This window comes from Mus caroli, unplaced genomic scaffold (genome assembly GCF_978045245.1).
Source record: "Mus caroli unplaced genomic scaffold, Mus_caroli_1 scaffold_12, whole genome shotgun sequence".
Taxonomy (NCBI): Eukaryota; Metazoa; Chordata; class Mammalia; order Rodentia; family Muridae; genus Mus; species Mus caroli.
In genome coordinates, this window is record NW_028227267.1 from 38,723,565 (window position 1) to 38,746,059 (window position 22,495).

The 22,495-nt window shown below is 43.1% G+C and overlaps 1 protein-coding gene and 1 pseudogene across 1 annotated transcript; one reads left to right on the forward strand and one right to left on the reverse strand.

Annotated features, from left to right (window-relative positions):
- The first annotated feature begins 9,972 nt into the window (after positions 1 to 9,972).
- On the forward strand, positions 9,973 to 10,440 carry LOC110309912 (ribonuclease 2B-like). Its single transcript, XM_021182669.1, has one exon. It carries the CDS (start codon positions 9,973 to 9,975, stop codon positions 10,438 to 10,440), a length of 468 nt encoding a protein of 155 aa, XP_021038328.1.
- Positions 10,441 to 15,462: 5,022 nt separating this feature from the next.
- On the reverse strand, positions 15,463 to 15,924 carry LOC110309937 (ribonuclease 2B-like; annotated as a pseudogene).
- Positions 15,925 to 22,495: the final 6,571 nt, after the last annotated feature.

Consider the following 22,495-nt stretch of genomic DNA (forward strand, 5'->3'; position numbering starts at 1 on the left):
ATGATGGAAATGAACAAAACCATACTAGACATAAAAAGGGAAGTAGACACAATAAAGAAAACCCAAAATGAGGCAACACTGGAGATAGAAACCCTAGGAAAGAAATCTGGAACCATAGATACGAGCATCAGCAACAGAATACAAGAGATGGAAGAGAGAATCTCAGGTGCAGAAGATTCCATAGAGAACATCGGCACAACAATCAAGGAAAAAGTAAAACGCAAAAAGATCCTAACTCAAAACATCCAAGAAATACAGGACACAATGAGAAGACCAAACCTACGGATAATAGGAGTGGATGAGAATGAAGATTTTCAACTCAAAGGACCAGCAAACATCTTCAACAAAATTATAGAAGAAAACTTCCCAAACCTAAAGAAAGAGATGCCCATGAACATACAAGAAGCCTACAGAACTCCAAATAGACTGGACCAGAAAAGAAATACCTCCTGACACATAATAATCAGAACAACAAATGCTCTAAATAAAGATAGAATACTAAAAGCAGTAAGAGAAAAAGGCCGAGTAACATATAAAGGCAAGCCTATCAGAATTACACCAGATTTCTCACCAGAGACTATGAAAGCCAGAAGATCCTGGACAGATGTTATACAGACACTAAAAGAACACAAATTCCAGCCCAGGCTACTATACCCAGCCAAACTTTCAATTAACATAGATGGAGAAGCCAAAGTATTCCACGACAAAACCAAATTCACACATTATCTCTCCACGAATCCAGCCCTTCAAAGGATAATAACAGGAAAAAAACAATACAAGGACAGGAACCACGCCATAGAAACAACAAGAAGGTAATCCCTCAACAAACCTAAAAGAAGACAGCCACAAGAACAGAATGCCAACTTTAACAACAAAATTAACAGGAAACAACAATTACTTTTCCTTAATATCTCTTAATATCAATGGACTCAACTCCCCGATAAAAAGACATAGACTAACAAACTGGCTACACAAACAAGACCCAACATTTTGCTGCTTACAGGAAACTCATCTCAGAGAAAAAGATAGACACTACCTCAGAATGAAAGGCTGGAAAACAATTTTCCAAGCAAATGGTATGAAGAAACAAGCTGGAGTAGCCATTCTAATATCTGATAAGATTGACTTCCAACACAAAGTCATCAAAAAAGACAGGGAGGGGCACTTCATACTCATCAAAGGTAAAATCCTCCAAGAGGAACTATCAATCCTGAATATCTATGCTCCAAATACAAAGGCAGCCACATTCATTAAAGAAACTTTAGTAAATCTCAAAGCACACATTGCACCTCATACAATAATAGTGGGAGACCTCAACACACCACTTTCACCAATGGACAGATCATGGAAACAGAAACTAAACAGGCACACAGTGAAACTAACAGAAGTTATGAATCAAATGGATCTGGCAGATATCTACAGAACATTCTATCCTAAAACAAAAGGATATACCTTCTTCTCAGCACCTCATGGTACCTTCTCCAAAATTGACCACATAATTGGTCACAAAACAGGCCTCAACAGATACAAAAATATTGAAATTGTCCCATGCATCCTATCAGATCACCATGGACTAAGGCTGATCTCCCATAACAAAATAAATAATAGAAAGCTAACATTCACGTGGAAACTGAACAACACTCTTCTCAATGATACCTTGGTCAAGGAAGGAATAAAGAAAGAAATTAAGGACTTTTTAGAGTTCAATGAAAATGAAGCCACAACATACCCAAACTTATGGGACGCAATGAAAGCATTTCTAAGAGGAAAACTCATAGCTCTGAGTGCCTCCAAAAAGAAACTAGAGAGAGCACACATTAGCAACTTGACAACACACCTAAAAGCACTAGAACAAAAGGAAGCAAACTCACCCAAGAGGAGTAGACAGCAGGAAATAATCAAACTCAGGGGCGAAATCAACCAAGTGGAAACAAGAAGAACTATTCAAAGAATCAACCAATCAAGGAGATCGTTCTTTGAGAAAATCAACAAGATAGATAAACCCTTAGCCAGACTCACTAGAGGGGACAGGGAAAGCATCCTAATTAACAAAATCAGAAATGAAAAAGGAGACATAACAACAGATCCTGAAGACATCCAAAACACCATCAGATCCTTCTACCAAAGGCTATACTCAACAAAACTGGAGAACCTGGATGAAATGCAGAAGTTCCTAGACAGATACCAGGTACCAAAGTTGAATCAAGATCAGGTTAATGATCTAAACAGCCCGATATCCCCCAAAGAAATAGAAGCAGTCATTAATAGTCTCCCAACCAAAAAAAGCCCAGGACCAGATGGGTTTAGTGCAGAGTTCTATCAGACCTTCAAAGAAGATCTAATCCCAGCTCTTCACAAACTATTCCACAAAATAGAAACAGAAGGTACTCTACCCAACTCATTCTATGAAGCCACAATTACTCTGATACCTAAACCACAAAAAGACCCAACAAAGATAGAAAACTTCAGACCAATATCCCTTATGAATATTGATGCAAAAATCCTCAATAAAGTTCTTGCTAACCGAATCCAAGAACACATCAAAACAATCATCCATCCTGACCAAGTAGGTTTCATCCCAGGGATGCAGGGATGGTTCAATATACGGAAATCCATCAACGTAATCCAGTATATAAACAAACTCAAAGACAAAAACCACATGGTCATCTCGTTAGATGCGGAAAAAGCATTTGACAAGATCCAACACCCATTCATGATAAAAGTCTTGGAAAGATCAGGAATTCAGCACTCGGGAGGCAGAGGCAGGCGGATTTCTGAGATCGAGGCCAGCCTGGTCTACAAAGTGAGTTCCAGGACAGCCAGGGCTATACAGAGAAACCCTGTCTCGAAAAACCAAAAAAAAAAAAAAAAGGAATTCAAGGCCCATACCTAAACATGATAAAAGCAATCTACAGCAAACCAGTAGCCAACATCAAAGTAAATGGTGAGAAGCTTGAAGCCATCCCTCTAAAATCAGGGACTAGACAAGGCTGTCCACTTTCTCCATACCTATTCAACATTGTACTTGAAGTCCTAGCCAGAGCAATTCGACAACAAAAGGAGATCAAAGGGATACAAATTGGAAAAGATGAAGTCAAAATATCACTTTTTGCAGATGATATGATAGTATATATAAGTGACCCTAAAAATTCCACCAGAGAACTCCTAAACCTGATAAACAGCTTCGGTGAAGTAGCTGGATATAAAATAAACTCAAACAAATCAATGGCCTTTCTCTACACAAAGAATAAACAGGCCGAGAAAGAAATTAGGGAAACAACACCCTTCTCAATAGTCACAAATAATATAAAATATCTTGGTGTGACTCTAAGGAAGTGAAAGATCTGTATAACAAAAACTTCAAGTCTCTGAAGAAAGAAATTATAGAAGATCTCAGAAGATGGAAAGATCTCCCATGCTCATGGATTGGCAGGATCAACATTGTAAAAATGGCTATCTTGCCAAAAGCAATCTACAGATTCATTGCAATCCCCATCAAAATTCCAACTCAATTCTTCAACGAATTAGAAAGTGCAATCTGCAAATTCATCTGGAATAACAAAAAACCCAGGATAGCAAAAACTCTTTTCAAGGATAAAAGAACCTCTGGTGGAATCACCATGCCGGACCTAAAGCTTTACACAGAGCAATTGTGATAAAAACTGTGTGGTACTGGTATAGTGACAGACAAATAGACCAATGGAATAGAATTGAAGACCCAGAAATGAACCCACACACCTACGATCACTTGATCTTCGACAAGGGAGCTAAAAACATCCAGTGGAAGAAAAACAGCATTTTCAACACTGGTGCTGGCACAACTGGTTGTTTACATGTAGAAGAATGCGAATTGATCCATTCCTATCTCCTTGTACTAAGGTCAAGTCTAAGTGGATCAAGGAACTTCACATAAAACCAGAGACACTGAAACTTATAGAGGAGAAAGTGGGGAAAAGCCTTGAAGATATGGGCACAGGGGGAAAATTCTTGAATAGAACAGCAATGGCTTGTGCTGTAAGATCAAGAATTGACAAGTGGTACCTCATGAAACTGCAAAGCTTCTGCAAGGCAAAAGACACCATCAATAAGACAAAAATACCACCAACAGATTGGGAAAGGATCTTTACCTATCCTAAATCAGATAAGGGACTAATATCCAATATATATAAAGAACTCAAGAAGGTGGACTCCAGAAAGTCAAATAACCCCATTAAAAAATGGGGCTCAGAACTGAACAAAGAATTCTCACCTGAGGAATACCGAATGGCAGAGAAGCACCTGAAAAAATGTTCAACATCCTTAATCATCAGGGAAATGCAAATCAAAACAACCCTGAGATTCCACCACACACCAGTCAGAATGGCTAAGATCAAAAATTCAGGTGACAGCAGATGCTGGCGAGGATGTGGAGAAAGAGGAACACTCCTCCATTGTTGGTGGGATTGCAAGCTTGTACAACCACTCTGGAAATCAGTCTGGCGGTTCCTCAGAAAATTGGACATAGTACTACCGGAGGATCCAGCAATACCTCTCCTGGGCATATATCCAGAAGATGTCCCAACCGGTAAGAAGGACACATGCTCCACTATGTTCATAACAGCCCTATTTATAATAGCCAGAAGCTGGAAAGAACCCAGATGTCCCTCAACAGAGGAATGGATACAGAAATTATGGTACATTTACACAATGGAGTACTACTCAGCTATTAAAAAGAATGAATTTATGAAATTCCTAGCCAAATGGATGGACCTGGAGGGCATCATCTTGAGTGAGGTAACACAATCACAAAGGAACTCACACAATATATATTCACTGATAAGTGGATATTAGCCCAAAACTTAGGATACCCAAGATATAAGATACAATTTGCTAAACGCATGAAACTCAAGAAGAATGAAGACCAAAATGTGGACACTGTGCCCCTTCTTAGAATTGGGAACAAAACACCCATGGAAGGAGTTACAGAGACAAAGTTTGGAGCTGTGATGAAAGGATGGACCATCTAGAGACTGCCGTATCCAGGGATCCATCCCATAATCAGCCTCTAAACGCGGACACCATTGCATACACTAGCAAGATTTTGCTGAAAGGACCCGAATATAGCTGTCTCTTGTAAGACGATGCCGGGGCCTAGCAAACACAGGAGTGGATGCTCACAGTCAGCTATTGGATGTATCACAGGGCTCCCAATGGAGAAGCTAGAGAAAGTACCCAAGGAGCTAAAGGGATCTGCAACCCTATAGTTGGAACAAAAATATGAACTAACCAGTACCCCGGAGCTCTTGTCTCTAGCTGCATATGTATCGAAAGATGGCCTAGTCGGCCATCACTGGAAAGAGAGGCCCATTGGACTTGCAAACTTTATATGCCCCAATATAGGGGAATGCCAGGGCCAAAAGAATGGGAATGGGTGTGTAGGGAAGTGGGGGGCGCTATGGGGGACTTTTGGGATAGCATTGGAAATGTAATTGAGGAAAATATGTAATAAAAAATATTAAAAATTAAAAAAAAAAAAGAAATGAAACAAATCAGAAAAGAGCTGTGGAGTCTCCTCTGGAAAAACACTGGGCCCTCCGCAGTTACTGAAAGTTCACGATCAGGTCAGCTGTTCTGGTGGCAGGTCTGTGTCTCACTGGTAGGGGAATTGATAAGAAAGTTTCTGACCAGGCTGAAAAGATGGTTCAGCTTCTAAAAGCACTGGCTGCTCCTCCAGGGAATCCAGGTTTGAGTGCCCTTGCATCCACATGGCAGCTAGCAAGTCAAGGACTGCAGTTCCAGAAGAATCTATCGCCCTCTTCTGGCCTCTATGGGCACTGCGTATGAGGTTGACAGATGCAGGCAAAACACCCATACATCCACCACACCACCACACATATAAATATACATGTATAATATGTGTACATACATATATACATACCTTTAACGTTTCTCTCTGTTCTAGCTGACATGTGACATTTCAAGACTTCCATGCTTTCTTCCTCTGGGGGATTTCAGAAGGATGGGCGGGTGAGTCTATGGGTTCCTTTTGCCTGCACCCTTTATAGTTCCTTTCCTCTGACACTTGAGTAGAGCAGCTTTCTGAAAACTCAGTGTGGTATTGGTGAGGGAGGGGCACCTACCCCTAACTAAACAAACAAGTCTTACACCATCAGCACTTGTGGAGGCCCACACGCTGCTGGCCCTGCTACAGGAACCATGTCCTGCATACAGGACACAGCACCCAAATAAATGTTTTCCTTTATAAGAGTGGACATGGGCCGGGCAGTGGAGGTGCATGCCTTTAACCCCAGCACTTGGGAGAGAGAGGCAGGCAGGTCTTGGAGTTCGAGGCCAGCCTAGTCTACAATGTGAGTTCCAGGACAGCCAGTGCTATACAGAGAAACCTTGTCTTGAAAAAAAAAATAGAAATAAAAATAAAAAAGAGTGGACTTGGTCATGGTAGATCTTTACAGCAATAAAACCCTAAGACAGAGACTTGCCCATAACTATGGACACTGATGGATTAGATCTTTGCTTCCATTTTTTGCATGTAGTGTTGTCTGCATGCTGAGTTTTATAGCCTGAATGGCACTTCCATCATGGAGTCCATTATGCTAACATCTGGAGGATTCCTAAATTCTGGGGCCCTGTTGCACTATCAGTAAACAAACTTGTGAGGTGACTTTATGAGGAGCATCATGAGGCCTTTAAAGAGTATTCCTAGAAACACTGAGGGCATCATTTTAGCCCTCAGGGGCACAGCTGTGGGCATCACAGGGACCTGGGAAGGGGGTAATGATGGTGAGACACAGAACTCTGGTGAGTCCTCATGAAAGCACAACTTTTATTTACCCACTGCTGTTGATACACGGGCTAGCTCATTACTAGACAACCACTGCAAGCAGAACTTGAGCAAAGAGTATCTCTGCCTCCTTCTCTGAGATTTCCTTCTGCACTTCCCTGTCTTTGTGGCCTTTTTGTTTCCTGGAGGTCAACCTCCCAGGATTTAGACCTTGTACCTGCAGTGTTCCCTCAGTCAGGGGGCCACATCTAGGTCACTGTTTGAGAAAGGCACTGCAGGCCTTCAGGACCCCAGCAATTCTGGCTCTGGAAGGAATGAGTGGAAGGTTCAGTTCTTAGATACCTGGCATTGCTTTTTTCACACTGACCTACAGAGTCAATTTAATTCCAATTAAAATCCCAACCAAAGTATCACACCATCCATTCTATATGCCACCAGTATATAGGCTGTGAAAAGCACCCCTCAATGAGAACCCCAAGAACACATTTAGTGGTCCCGATCATGGCTCCAGGAATGAAGACATGCTGTACCAGACCATAGGCAACAACGTGGTTCCAATTGTGCACAGCAAGTATGGAGTGGCAGGGGAGGTAGATCTCCACAGTGTCCACCTGAAGTTACATACATGAGTCACTCTGCAGAATCCTGAGTGCAAAAAGGAGCTGCAGGACCCTTCAAGACACAACCAACCCAGAGCCCTGTGTGCAAGGGAGGTCTCTCTGCAGTCCCTATGTACTTGCAGAAACCTGATCATAAGGTTCAAGATCAGGTTTGTTAAATAAATAGCCTTCCAAAGAGATATATAGAAGGTCCCATAACATAAAGGAGAAAACCTTAGAGCCCCTGGACCAAATATACCTTGAGCTTTATAAATCAGAGTTAAATTAACTTGTATCCTGCTACAAATCAGCTTTCCAATACTTGATTAATACCTGAGACAAATAGATAGTTTGAAAGAAACAGAGATTCATTTGATTCTAGTGTCAAAGATATCATCCTGTCAGGTGGCTTTCATGTTTGGGGGTCTGTGGTACAGAAAAGCCCATGATGGGACATGTGTATTAAAGCAAAACTGTTCCAGGTCGTGGCAGAAGAAAGGAGTACAGGAAAGGGCACAGCAACCAAAATATCCTTCAAGGGCAAGGCCATGGCATCCTAGCTTATCCTTGTTGAATCATACTTCCTAAAGCTGAGCATCCACTCACAGCAGCACAGGCTGCTTACAACCTGGCTCATAAGCTGGGTCTGGAAGTGCCAGCCTGGGACCCTAGAACTTCAGCCTAGTCAGAAGGACAGAAAAATTGAATCCAATCTGAGTTTCTAAACAAGTTCAAACCAAACCCAGGCCCCAGAGTGACACCCTACTCAACACTTTTTAGCACCCCCAAAAGGTCAGGCCCTAAAAGGTGGGTTACTGTGACAATTTTATAAGAGCTGTGCACTGTCATTTCCATAGACAGCCTGAGCACTGGGCAGAGCTTTGTCAAATACTGTGTTGGCACTAGGCATCTTTCAGTCAGTAGGTAGGTCAAGAGTAGTCATTGCAAGAGGATTCCAGGGTTGGAGAAATTCCAAGTTTTGGACACAACCTCTCACCAATGGATTCTGCAAATAGACACCTATCAATTGGGACAGCAAAATACTCACTGTGGCTTATAGGTCAAGTTAGGAAGTATTTCTTGAGACAATACTTTATGATATTCATCAAGTTTTGAAAATAAAAAACTCAACGACTTACTACCAAGATATTACCCTGACTGTACTTCACAGCAGAATTGGGAGCAGTTCTGGAGACATGTCAGTGGATTAGAATGCAAGGGAGGTTTGGATAACAAAAAAAAACTTAGAGAGGTATTTAATCTGTTGAAGCCAAATCTCTTAAAGTATTTGATGTTGCAAATATAGCTCAGTGACAGAGTGCACAAGGTTCCAGGTTCAAACCCCAGCACAAAGAAAAACAAATAAAATTTCCATTACATTAGTATATCTGTTTTAACATTGGCTAATAGTAAGTCTGGAGTCTTAGATAAAGTAGTGTTCTCCTAAGCATCCATGGTGTAAAATAGTTCATTAGTACTAGGTCTGGAGCAAGTGAGAGTAGATGGAAATGTACAAAGGAATCTTTTACAGGAACCAATAAGAAAGATACTGTGCAATATGAGTACAGTCTTTTGTTATTGTTTCTGAATGCAATTTTTATAGTTTACTTTTTAATTTCACATGTATCTGGACTGATATGTGCCATGTGTGTACAGGTACTAACAAAAACCATACAGGTGTCCAATTCCCCTTCAGTGGGAGTTATCTGCAGTTGTGGTCTCTGGGTGACAAACTGGGGTGCTCTGGAAGGGAAGGAATCTGGAAGAGGGGAAGTTCTCATAATCACTAACATCTCACCAATCCCTAAGGATTAATTTTACTTATGCATCTCTGTGCATCTCTGCACATGTGTATGAACATGCCAACAGATGCTATTAGAAGACATGAGATGTCCTGGAATGGAGTTCCTAGCATCTGTGCTGAAACCAATCGTGGGTTCTCTGGGAGATCATCAGGTGATCTTAACTACTGAGACATCTCTGCACACCCCAACATCATATAAGTTTAAAAATGAAAGTCAGAAATGTAAATGTCTCTTATGATTCTGGCTTTCCAAGGCTTTTTGTTTCTAACCGTGTACCCAGGCTAATAGAAAATTTGGTCTGTCCATTACTGAAAACAGTTATGAAGTGTGCAGCCAATCAAAAGGATTTCTATGTAGAGTTCAGTTTCAGACTTCAAACTGCCCTGCACAAGAGGACTAGGAATTTGATTCCTTACAATGAAGTCAGCAGCACATGACTTGGTCAAGTGAAGAAACAGAAGGCTGGTTGCACAAGCAGGCAATGTACCAATGTGTGGGTTCTGCACCAGCTCCACCCACAGAGCCTGCTATATATCTATGGGCCCAAGTGGAGCTCACCCATTATCCCTGATTTCCAGGACAACCAGCGCTCAGTTCCACGGGAGCCACAAAGCAGACTGGGTAAGATACTGACTGTCTAGGCCTGGGACAGGAGGGGCAGTGATGGGGCAGTGTCCAGGAGAAGTCCCACCGTGGACCCAAGTGACAGCAGAGGGCCTTCAGGAAGAGATAGGGAAAACTGAGGTAGGGTGGGAGTAGTCACTTATCTTCTGTACTCACAGGAATCATGGGTCTGAAGCTGCCTGAGTACAGACTTTGTCTCCTGCTGCTGCTGGGACTTGTCCTAACGCTTGTTTCATGCCAGCCATCGACCTCTTCCCAGAAGTTTGACATCCAGCATATCTATAAGAAAGCCTCTCCCAAATGTGATGATGCAATGCGGGTCGTTAACAAGTATACAGGAAAATGTAAGGACTTGAATACTTTTCTTCATACAACTTTTGCTGATGCTGTCCGTGTGTGTCACAATCCACCTAAGACTTGCAAAGACGGGAAACGTACAAATTGTCATGATAGTTCATCTAAGGTATCTGTAACTATCTGTAAACTCACAAAATGGGCAAGGAAGTATACCCAATGCAGATACAAAACAACAGGAGCAAAGAAGTCCTACACAGTTGCCTGTGACCCCAGAACTCCACGGGACAGTCCCAGGTATCCAGTGGTTCCGGTTCACTTGGATCGGCTATTTTAGCTCCAGTGCCAGCACTTTGTACTTTCCCTCGTCTGCTACTGCCAAGATCATAGTAGTGAAGAACGAATTCTTCTGTCTGCACTGCATATCAGCATCTGTCCTCATGAAACCTATCCCTGGCTTCCTTTAATTTAGCTGAACAGACCTTTTCCAGTCAATAAATACCTTTGTATACTCATCTCGATCTGTAGTAGTATCTCTGTGTGCCGCAGACGGACCTCACTTGGGTCCTCGATCCACAGGCGAAACTCGGGTTTCGGTTACAGGCGGGCAAGGAGTTGGCATGGATAGCAAACAAATACAAACACAAGGGAGGCGGTATCTGAGTGTAATTTGTCAAATCGAGCATCAAACTTTTAATGCAGAAGAAAATAGGGCAGTTAGGTGACACATCGGCAAGGAACAATGAGGTTACCGGATGTTTAATGACTCTTACACAAAACAGGGAAATGCAAACATAAAGACTGGCAGGAAGTGGGCAATAAAACAACTGAGACAAAGTCAGCTCTATCTAAGGTCAGTTCTATCTAAGGTCAGCTATATTCTTAGAAGCCAGGTGTGAGGTCTTTACACTCCCGGGGCAAGGGCTTTCACACCCAAGCCATAGTTCTAATTACGGAGTTCCGCTCTAGCTAACCTTCTCATAAATAATGCAATATTCTAGTTCCTTCTCAAATCACAGCCCTAAACCACTGTAATTTCCTGTATATGTGAGTGACTTGGCTTTTATTTTAAGTGATTGTGGGGGGCAGGGGGGAACTTTCTATTAATAAGTAGTGTAGTCTGCCATATATAACTATAATAAGAATTCTAAACTTACTTTGCTAAGCTTGCCCTGGGACTTCTAACTCTATGTAGTAGATAGTAATGCCTGATTTCTTTCACTATCTCTCTTAAAATACTAGAGTCAATTCTGAATGTCACTGAATAGGCAACATTCTTACTGAATTCCAAACCCAGGGTCAGCTCAAGGCATTGGTGAAGGCCAGGAAGCAAAGTTCAATTTTGCTTAGGTATTTAGCAAGTCGTTGCTTGGAGGCACCTATAATAAAACCATACTGAAAGAAAGCACACAGATCCATTCGCAAGGACAAGTTTGGAGCATTCCTTATACAGGATGCCACGTTTCCAGGAGACTAAGTTTCCATGAACTTTTCACCTGTGGACTGTGTCCAGGTTTCTAGTCCTGTCACATGAGTCACTACTGGAATGGGTGTAGCATCTGTATCTGACAAGGGTAGGGAGAGAGGAAGGGGGAGAGACAAACACAGAGACAAGTGTGTGTGTGTGTGTGTGTGTGTGTGTGTGTGTGTGTGTGTGTGTGTGTGTGTGTGTGTGTTGAGGCAGGATCTCATACCTTTTGAGGCATCATTGCACTCCCAGGAAACAAAAGAATCTGAGAAGAGATGTGCACCTTTCCAGAATGTTCCTACATGGCATCTTCCCTGAAGTTTCTCTGTGGGAAGAAGTGGCTGGCAGAGGAGACCGGGGAAGAAGGATCTCTCAGTGAGGCTATCCCTTGTACTGTCCCTGCATAGCTGTCTTCAGAGGCCAATTCTGAGATCATTCAACACAAACAACAAGGACAGATTCCAAGCTAGAGGAACTGGAGTCCACACAGAAAAGAGATGAATAATGAAAGGTCCTGCCCTGACTCCTGAGGACAGAACTGTAGTCAGGAATCAGTTTCAGACAGGAAGGTGCCATTTCTTCCCTACCATGCATCATGGGTAAGCTGGGCATCACCAGATGTGGCCAAGAGCCTTCCTGCAGTGTCACATACAGAATGGAGCCAAGGGGTGACACCCTAAGTTCCACACCTCTGACTTTCAGTCTGGATCCCCAGCTTCCATTTTGCTCTTCCTTTCTGGGCTCCCAGATGCAACACTTGGTCTCTCTCCCCACTGGGCAGTGGTGGTACTTCCTGCTCTCAGTGGACCACAGTCAGGCCTGTAGGGAAGCCACTCCTCTTGAGCAGCAAATGGATTAGTTGTGGAATCTGCACTTCTGGGTTGGTGTGGAACCTTGCTGAGTCTGGCATGGCCTTGGTGTGGACAAAATGACAGGGTTCCTGCCCCTGGGATAGGACCAGCAGATGTGGACTGCCATAGCATAAGGCTTGTATGTATAATTATGTACATATTTTCATGTTCGCTTGACCAATGTCATCCCTGTTAACCTTAAGGTTAACATGATTCCATAAGGACCTGGTGTGTGTGTGTGTGTGTGTGTGTGTGTGTGTGTGTGTGTGTGTGTTTGCTAAAGGTTTCAAGTTTCTATTATGCATATTGTAACTTCTAATAGTTTTCATTTTATTGAGACAATTTAGGTAGAAACCAAGTTACATATATAATATTCTCTTACACACCACACCCAACACGTCTACCATGCATCATATTTCATACAGAAAAGTCAATCATTCTCTTACTTAACCATGACCATCAGCCATCAAATCCAGGAAATTCAAGAAGGAAGATGGTAGAGGACAGGCAGGTCTGCCCACTACAACCTCTACAGAATAAGCTGGAAAATACTTGGTAACAGCTCTCAGGTAGGTGATCGATATCTCAGTATCTCAAGTTGTAATAGCAAATTCAATGGGGAAATTTGCAAAGCAGAAGGGAAAGTCCAGAGCTCATTTCCTATAAGCTGACACTGAAAGAGAGAGGGGGTGGATGAGACCAGAGCAAAACAGAAGTGCCCAGCTAAGCTGACATTGCCAATGAAGCTCAGATAAATGTCAGAGGAGAAAGTGCTGGACAGAGTACAGGGTGCTGAGTGGGGTAGAGAATGCTGAGTCGGGCAGAGAGTATGAATGCCTCCTGGGCTAGGTGTGGGCTTCTCTGGAGTCTCTGGAAGGTCCTGCCTGGGCTCTCAGAGATCTGTTCTGCTCTCTTAAGATCAAATCACCAATGATCAGCATGCTCTGGATAGTGGTTCTGGAGACCAGTGTTGAGTGTCATACATGCCCCATGGCATGTTCTGTCATCATGGGTCAGGTTGTAGATGCAGGACCCAGCCCTATGCAGACGTTGCAAACATCTGGAGAGATACTCTTAGCTAATGTGTAAGATCCTCTTCAGACTCAGTCCCTGACCAGATCTGCAAGTGTATGCTTATTTTACAGCTTTGACTCTGTCTCTTTCTTGTAGCCTTGAGAGTTCTGTTGGTCAGGTTTCAGTGTCTGCTACTATGACATGCATTCTGAGTTCCCTAGGAGTCCTGTTTGTGGAGAAGCTGAGTTCACACTTCACCTCAAGTCAACAGGGATCGTTTAGAATGGTTTCCCATAAAAATTCCAGTGTGTGCTAAGTAGAGAGGAATTTCCCAGCCTCTTTCCTGCTGCTTGTGTTGCTGCCCCATCCCTTCTGTCTCCAGGCTGCTCCTCTACCACACAAAGTGCTCATTACTGAAAGTTTCAGTGCAGATTTTCCAGCTTCCAACAGTCTTGGGGCTTCCCCTTTCTGGGATGAGGAAGCTCCCCACACTGAGCCAATCTATATGAAATGAGCTCTGGATTATCCCTTCTGCTTTGCAAATTTCCCCATTGACTTTGCTATTACAACTTGAGATACTGAGATATCGATCACCTACCTGAGAGCTGTTACCAAGTATTTCCCAGCTTATTTTGTAGAGGTTGTAGTGGGCAGGCCTGCCTGTCCTCTACCATCTTCCTTCTTGAATTTCCTGGATTTGATGGCTGATGGTCATGGTTAAGAAAGAGAATGACTGACTTTACTGTATGAAATATGATGCATCATAGTAGTGTTGGGTGTGGTGTGTAGGGTGTGGTGTCTACCACTATTGTCTCAATAAAATGAAAACTATTAGAAGTTACAATATGCATAATAGAAACTTGAAAACTTTAGCAAATACAGAGAGAGAGAGAGAGAGAGAGAGCTCAGGTCCTTATGGAGTCATTAAGGTTAATAGGGATGACATTGATCAAGCGAACATGAAAATATGTACATAATTATACAAACAAGCCTTATGCCATGGCAGTTCACATCTACTGGTCCTGTCTCTGTCATTCTGTCCACACCAAGGCCATGCCAAACTCAGCAAGATTCCACACCAACCCAGAAAGCCAGATTCCACAAAAAAATCCATTTGCTGCTAAAGAGGAGTGGCTTCCCTGCAGGCCTGACTGTGGTCCACTGAGAGCAGGAAGTACCACCACTGCCCAGTGGGGGGGGGTGCGGGGGAGAGGCCAATTGTTGCATCTGGGAGCCCAGAAAGAGTCAAGTGGAAGCTGGGGATCGGGACTGAAAGTCAGACATATGGACCTGATGATATCACCACTCTGTTCCATTCTGCATCTGACACTGCAGGAAGGCTCTTGGCCACATCTGGTGATGCCCAGCTCACCCATGTCCTTAACGGGATGGAACCTCCCTGTCTGAAACTGATTCCTGACTACAGTTCTGTCCTCAGGAGTCAGGACAGGACCTCTCATTATTCATCTCTTTTCTGTGTGAATTCCAGTTCCTCTATCTTGGAATCTGTCTTTCCTGGTTTGTGTTGAATGATCTCAAAATTGATGTCTAAGGACAGCTATGCAGGGAGAGGGCAAGGGATAGCCTCACCGAGAGATCCCACTTCCCCAGTCTCCTCTGCCAGCCACTTCTTCCCATAGAGAAACTTCAGGGAAGATGCCATGTAGGAACATTCTGGAAAGGTGCACATCTCTTCTCAGATTCTTTTGTTTTCTGGGAGTGCAATGATGCCTCAAAAGGTATGAGATCCTGCCTCAACACACACACACACACACACACACACGTCTCTGTGTTTGTCTCTCCCCCTTACTCTCTCCCCACCCTTGTCAGACACAGAGATACTAGAGATGGAGATGAGTAAGCAAAGGTATTTATTGACTAGAAAATGTCTCTTCAGCTAAACTAAAGGGAGTCAGGGATAGGTTTCATGAGGACAGGTGCTGATATGCAGCGCAGACAGAGGAATTCGTTCTTCACTACTATGATCTCGGCAGTAGCAGATGAGGGAAGGTGCAAAGTACTGGAGCTAAAATGTCCTATCCAAGTGAACCAGGACCACTGGATACCTGGGACTGTCCCGTGGAGTTCTGGGGTTACAGGCAACTGTGTAGGACTTCTTTGTTCCTGTTGTTTTGCATCTGCATTGGGTATAACTGCTTACTGAAGTTGTGAGTATACAGATAGTTACAGATACCTTAGATGAACTATCATGACATTTTGTACTTGTCCCGTCTCTGCAGGTCTTATGTGGATGGTGACACACACGGACAGCATCAGCAAAAGTTGTATGAAGAAAAGTATTCAAGTCCTTACATACTCCTGTATAACTGTTAACAGCCAGCATTGCATCCTCACATCAGACATTCTTATAGATATGCTGGATGTCAAACTTCTGGGAAGGGGTTGGTTTTTGGCATGAGACAAGCGGTAGGACAAGTCCCAGCAGCAGCAGGAGACAAAATCTGGACTCAGGCAGCTTCAGACCCATGATTCCTGTGAGGACAGAAGATAAGTGACTACTCCCACCCTACCTCAGTTTTCCCTATCTCTTCCTGAAGGCCCTCTGCTGTCACTTGGGTTCATGGTGACACTTTTCCTGGACACTGTTCCATCACCAACCTCTCCTGTCCCAGGCCTAGACAGTCAGTGTCTTACCCAGTCTGTGTTGTGGCTCCCATGGAACTGAGTGCTGGTTGTCCTGGAAATCAGGGATAATGGGTGAGCGCCACTTGGGTCCATAGATATAGAGCAGGCTCTGTGGATGGAGCTGGTGTCTCAGAGTCTTCAACATGCAGAACCCACACATTGGTGTATTGCCTGCTGATGCAACCAGCCATTTGTTTCTTTACTTGGCCAAGACATGTGCTGCTGACTCCATTGTAAGGGAATCAAATTCCAAGTCTTCTTGTGCAGGGCAGTTTGAAGTCTGAAACTGAACTCTACATAGAAATCCTTTTGATTGGCTGCACACTTCATAACTGTTTTCAGTAATGGACAGACCAAGTTTTCTATTAGCCTGGGTACACAGTTAGAAACAAAAAGCCCTGGAAAGCCAGAATCATAAGAGATTTACATTTCTGTCTTTCATTTTTAAAATTATATGATGTCAGGTTCTGGTTGGACTGCTCATTAATTAAGAGCAGGTCCTGCTCTTCCAGAGGATCCAAGTTTGATTTCAGGACCTATGCTGGGAGGGTTACCACTGCCTGTAACTCCATTCCAGGACATCTTATGTCTTCTAATAGCATCCGTTGGCATATTCATACACATGTGCACAGACACACAGAGACACATAAGTAAAAATAATCCTTAGGGATCGGTGAGATGTTAGTGATTATGAGAACTTCCCCTCTTCCAGATTTCTTCCCTTCCAGAGCACCCCAGTTTGTCACCCAGAGACCACAACTGCAGATAACTCCAGCTCCACAGAATCTGATACCTGTATAGTTTTTGTTAGTATCTGTGTATGTATGTTCATTTGAGTGCAGACATATGTGAAAGTTACAGATTTTTTTTTTAATTGCATTTAGAAACAATTACATAAAACTGTACTCAGGGCATACTGCACAGTATTTTTCTTATTGGTTCCTATAAAAGATTCCCTTCTACATTTCCATCTGTCCTCATTTGCTTTAGAGCTAGTACTAATGGTCCAGTTTTACACCATGGATGCTCAGGAGAACACTTTATCTAAGAGGCCAGACTTACTATTAACCAATGTTTAAAAAGATATTCTAAATGTAATAGAAATTTTATTTGATTTTCTTTGTGCTAGGGTTTGAACCTGGAACCTTGTGCACTCTGTCACTAGGCTAGATTCACAGCATGAAATAGATGAAGAGTTTTGGCTTCACCAGATTAAATGCCTTTCTAAGTTTTTTGTTATCCAAACCTCCCTTGCATTCCAATCCACTGACACATCTCCAGACCAGCTCCCAATTGTGCTGTGACAGCCAGAGTAATACCCTAGTAGTAAGTCCTTTGGGTTTTTCTTTCCAATCTTGATGAATATGATAAGTTATTGTCTCAAGAAATACTTCCTCTCTTGACCTATAAGCTACAGTGAGTATTTTGCTGTCCCAACTGATAGATGTATTTGTGCAGATTCCATTGGTGAGAGATTGTGTCCAAAACATGGAATTTCTTCAACCCTGGGATCCTCTTGCAATGACTACTCTTGACCTACCTACTGACTGAAAGATGCCCAGTGCCAGTGTAGTATTTGACAAAGCTCTGCCAAGTGCTCCAGTTGTCTATGGAAATGACAGTGCACAACATTTGTAAAATTGTTACAGTAACCCATTTTTTAGGGACTGATCTTTTCGGGATGCTAAAAAGTGTTGAGACAGGGTGTCACTCTGGAGCCTGGGTTTGGTTTGACCATGCTTAGAAACCCAGATTGGACTTAAATTTTTCTGTCCTTCTGAATCAGGCTCGAAGTTGTAGGGTACCAGAATTGCACGTCCAGACCCAGCTTATGAACCAGGTTATAAGCAGCCTGTGCTGCTGTGAGTGGATGCTCAGCTTTAGGAAGTAAGACTCAGCAGGAAGAAGCTAGGATGCCGTGGGCTTTCCTGTCCTCCTTTCTTCTGCCATGACGTTGAACAGTTTTGCTTTAATACACATGTCCCATCATGGGTTTTTCTGTACCACAGACTCCTGAAATATGAAAGCCACCTGACAGGATATCTTTGACACTAGAATCAAATGAATCTCTGTTTCTTTCAAACCATCTATTTGTCTCAGGTATTAATCATGCCTTGGAAAGCTGATTTGTAGCAGGATACAAGTTAATTTAACTCTGGTTTATAAAGCTCAAGGTATATTTGGTCCAGGGGCTCTAAGATTTTCTCCTTTATGTTATATGACCTTGTACATATCTCTTTGGAAGACTATTTATTTAACAAACCTGATCTTGAACCTTATGATCAGGTTTCTGCAAGCACATAGGGACTGCAGAGAGACCTCCCATGCAGACAGGGCTCTGGGTTGGTTGTGTCTTGAAGGGTCCTGCAGCTCCTTTTTGCACTCAGGATTCTGCAGAGTAACTCATGTATGTAACTTCAGGGGGACACTGTGGAACTCTACCTCCCTGCCACTCCATACTTGCTGTGCACAATTGGAACCACGTTGTTGCCTATGGTCTGGTACAGCATGTCTTCATTCCTGGAACCATGATTGGCACCACTAAATGTGTTCTTGGGGTTCTCATTGAGGGGTGCCTGTCATAACCCATGTACTGGTTGCATATAGAATGGATGGTGTAATACTCTGGCCTCAGCCTGGAAGTCTGCCCCTTTGGTTGGGATTTTAATTGGAATTAAATTGACTCTGTAGGTCAGTGTGAAAATACCAATTCCATGTATCTAAGAACTGAAACTTCCACTCATTTCTTCCAGAGCCAGAATTGTTGGGGTCCTGAAGGCCTGCAGTGCCTTTCTCAAACAGTGACATAGATGTGGTCCCCTGACTGAGGGAACACTGCAGGTAATAGATTTAAATCGTGGGAGGTTGTCCTCCAGAGCACAAAAAGGCCACAAAGGGAAGTGCAGAAGGAAATCTCAGTGAAGGAGAAAAAGATACTGTTTGCTCAAGCTCTGCTTGCAGTGATTGTCTAGTAACTAGCTACCTCGAGTATCAACAGCAGTGGGTAAATAAAAGTTGTTCTTTCATGAGGAGTCATCACAGTTCTGTCTCTCGCCATCATTACCCCCTTCCCAGGTCCCTGTGATGCCCACAGCTGTGCCACTGAGGGCTAAAATGATACATAACCTTGTGTTTCTAGGAATATTCTATCCTAGGCCTCATGATACTCCTCATAAAGTTATCTCACAAGTTTGTTTACTGATAGTGTAACAGGGCCCCAGACCTCAGGAGGCCTCCAGATCTTAGCATAACTGACTGGTGCTGGAGTTTCAAATAGAAAAGGGATAATAAAGGAATATACATACATAGTCCGTAATGTTCCCACTAATAAGGGCATGCACACTCATAATCCATGGAGTTCTATTATACTGTGTGAGGTAATCTAATCTCAAAAGAACACACATGATATGCACTCACTGATAAGTGGATATTAGCCCAGAAGCTCAGAATACCCAAGATACGATTCGGAAAACACATGAAACTCAAGAAGAAGGAAGACCAAAGTGTGGATACTTTGATCCTTCTTAGAAGGGGTAACAAAACACCCATGGAAGGAGTTACAGAGACAAAGTGTGGAGTAGAGACTGAAAAAATAACCATCCAGAGACTGACTCACTTGGGGATCCATCCCATATACAACCATCAAACCTAGACATTATTGTGGATGCCAATAAGAGCTTGCTGACAGGACCCTGATATAGCTGTCTCCTGTGAGGCTCTGCCAGTGCCTGACAAATACAGAAGTAGATGCTCACAGCCATCCATTGGAATGAGCATAGGGTCCCCAATGAAGGAGCTAGAGAAAGGACCTAAGGAGCTGAAGGGGTTTGCAGCCCCATAGGAGAAACAACAATATGAACTAGCCAGTTCCCCCAGAGCGCCCAGGAACTAAATCACCAACCAAAGAGTACACATGGTAGGACTCATGGCTCCAGCTGCATATGTAACAGAAGATGGCCTAGTCTGACCCTTGGTCCTGTGAAAGCTCTATGCCCCAGTGTGGGGGAATGCCAGGACCAGGAAGTGGGAGTGAGTGTGTTGGTAAGCAGGGGTTGGGGGTAGAGGGTAGGGGATAGGATGTTTTTCAAAGGGGGAACCAGAAACGGGGATAACATTTGAAATGAATATAAAGAAAATTTCCAATTAAAAAAAAAGGGGAAAGAAAATAACACCATGAGTGACTTATAAGTGGATATTAGCCACAAATTACAAAATACCCAAACTACAATCTACAGACCCAACGACGCTAAATAATAAGGAAGGCCCAAGGGTGGATGCTTGAATCTTTCTCAGAAGAGAAAATAAAATAGATATTGGAAGAGGATACTATGAAGGAAGGGGAGGGGGCAGATGTAGGGAGAGTAGGGGAAAGAGAAGGGAAGTCAGGAGTCTGGGGTGGAGGCAATCTTTAGGACATGCCGGAGACCTGGAATTGGAGGAAGGCCCCAGAGTGTCTATGGGGGCAAGGCTCCTAGCAGTAATGATTATGGATCCTGAAGTGGCCATTTCCTGTAGCCAGGCAGGACTGCCAGTGGAGGGATAAGGACAGCAATCCACCCACAAAATCTTTAACCCAAAATGCATCCACCTACAATATGTATAGGGACAAAGATAGAGCAGAGACAGAGGAATGACCAAGCAATGACTGCCCCAAACTGAGACCTATCCCATGGGCAAGAACCAATCCCTGACGCTATTAATGATATGTTGTTATGTTTGCAGACAGGAGCCTGGCATAACTGTCCTCTGAGTGGCTCTACCTAGCAGCCAATGGAAAGAGATGCAGAGACCCACAGCCAAACATTAGATGGGACTCAGGTGTCTTGTAGAAGAGTTGGGGGAAGGACTGAGGGACCCAAAGAGGACAGCAACTCCACAGGAAGGCCAACAGAGTTTAATAACCTGGACTCTTAGGGACTCACATAGACTGAATCACCAATGGAAGAGTAAGCATGGGCTGGACCTTGTCCCTCTGCACGTGTGTAGAAGATAAGAACTTGTTATTGATGTAGGTCCCCCAAGTACAGGAGGGTGGGCCTGTTCCTAAATCTGTTGCCTGCCTGTTAGTGGATCCTGTTCCCCTAAATGGACTTCCTTCTCTGGCCTCAGTAGGAGAGGATGCACCTAGTCCTGCAGCAGATTGATGTGCCTGGAAATGGGGCGGGGGGGGGGGGGGAGTAGGGGAAGTGATAACTACAGGGGGCACCCCCTTCTCAAAAGAGAAGGGGAGGGTGGAATGGGGGAGGATCCACATGAGAGGATACTAGGAGGAGAAGGGGGACTGATATTGAGTTGTAAACCAAATAAATAACTTTAATAAAAATTAAAATTAAAAATTAAAAAAAAATCTGAGTTGGCATTCTTCAGTTAACAAGAACAGTTAGCCAGAAGTGAAACTACAGAAGAAAAAAAAGCAAGATTAGTGCACTTAGAGACTTCCCCAGAGCTGTGGGCTTTGATGGATTGCATCTTTGTTTTTGTTTTGGGAGGTGATGCTGTCTATGTGCTGAGTTTTATGGCCTGAATCGTATATCAGTTATTCATGCCAAGGTCCAGGGACTACCAAGAACTGGCAGCCTGTTCCATAAAGACCTTTTCATTGTTGTGTGAAGACAATTAAAACATCATCCTTAGATCACTGTCATGTTTAATTAGCATTCTGATTACCTTTAATATGACAAGCACTGTGCTGCAATGTGTATATATTGGAAAGTCTGCCCCCACCCACCCACACACCTTGCTTCAGATAATATTGATTGATTATGTGGCAAGCACTGTGTAAAATATTTATGCTGATCTGAGCTGGAAGTAAGAGAGAACCAGTGGACACTTAGAGGGAGAATGGATACTTCTCAAGTTGGTTCCAAGTTGAATATTTTTAATAAGCAAAGAATGCCCTTAGTCTTGCAACTGTCAAGCAGCCAAGGAAGGCCCACTATTCTCACCAAAATAAGCAAGGACACCAACAGAAAGGATCATCTCGTCTTTGGCACCAAAAGGTCAGGACTTCCATGTGGCATTTTACTTGTAGATGGTATGAAGACAAATCTCCTACTAGTAAACCTGGGAAGATAAAAGGCAAATCTAGGGGGCTGGCAAGATGGCTCAGTGGTTAAGAGCACTGACTGCTATTCCTGAGGTCCTAAGTTAAAATCCCAGCAACCACATGGTGGCTCACAACCACCCGTAATGAGATCTGATGCCCTCTTCTGGTGTGTCTGAAGACAACTACAGTGTACTTACATATAATAATAAATAAATTAAGATCTTTAAAAGAAAAAGGGAAAGGAAAGGAAAGGAAAGGAAAGGAAAGGAAAGGAAAGAAAAGAAAAGAAAAGAAAAGAAAAGAAAAGAAAAGGAAGGAAAAAGTTGGGCATAGTGGCTCATGCCTTTAAAAACAAAAGAGGCAAATC

Bases quoted from the DNA above. Each gene is read 5' to 3' on its own strand.
- LOC110309912 (XM_021182669.1), top strand. From the start codon at position 9,973: ATGGGTCTGAAGCTGCCTGAGTACAGACTTTGTCTCCTGCTGCTGCTG.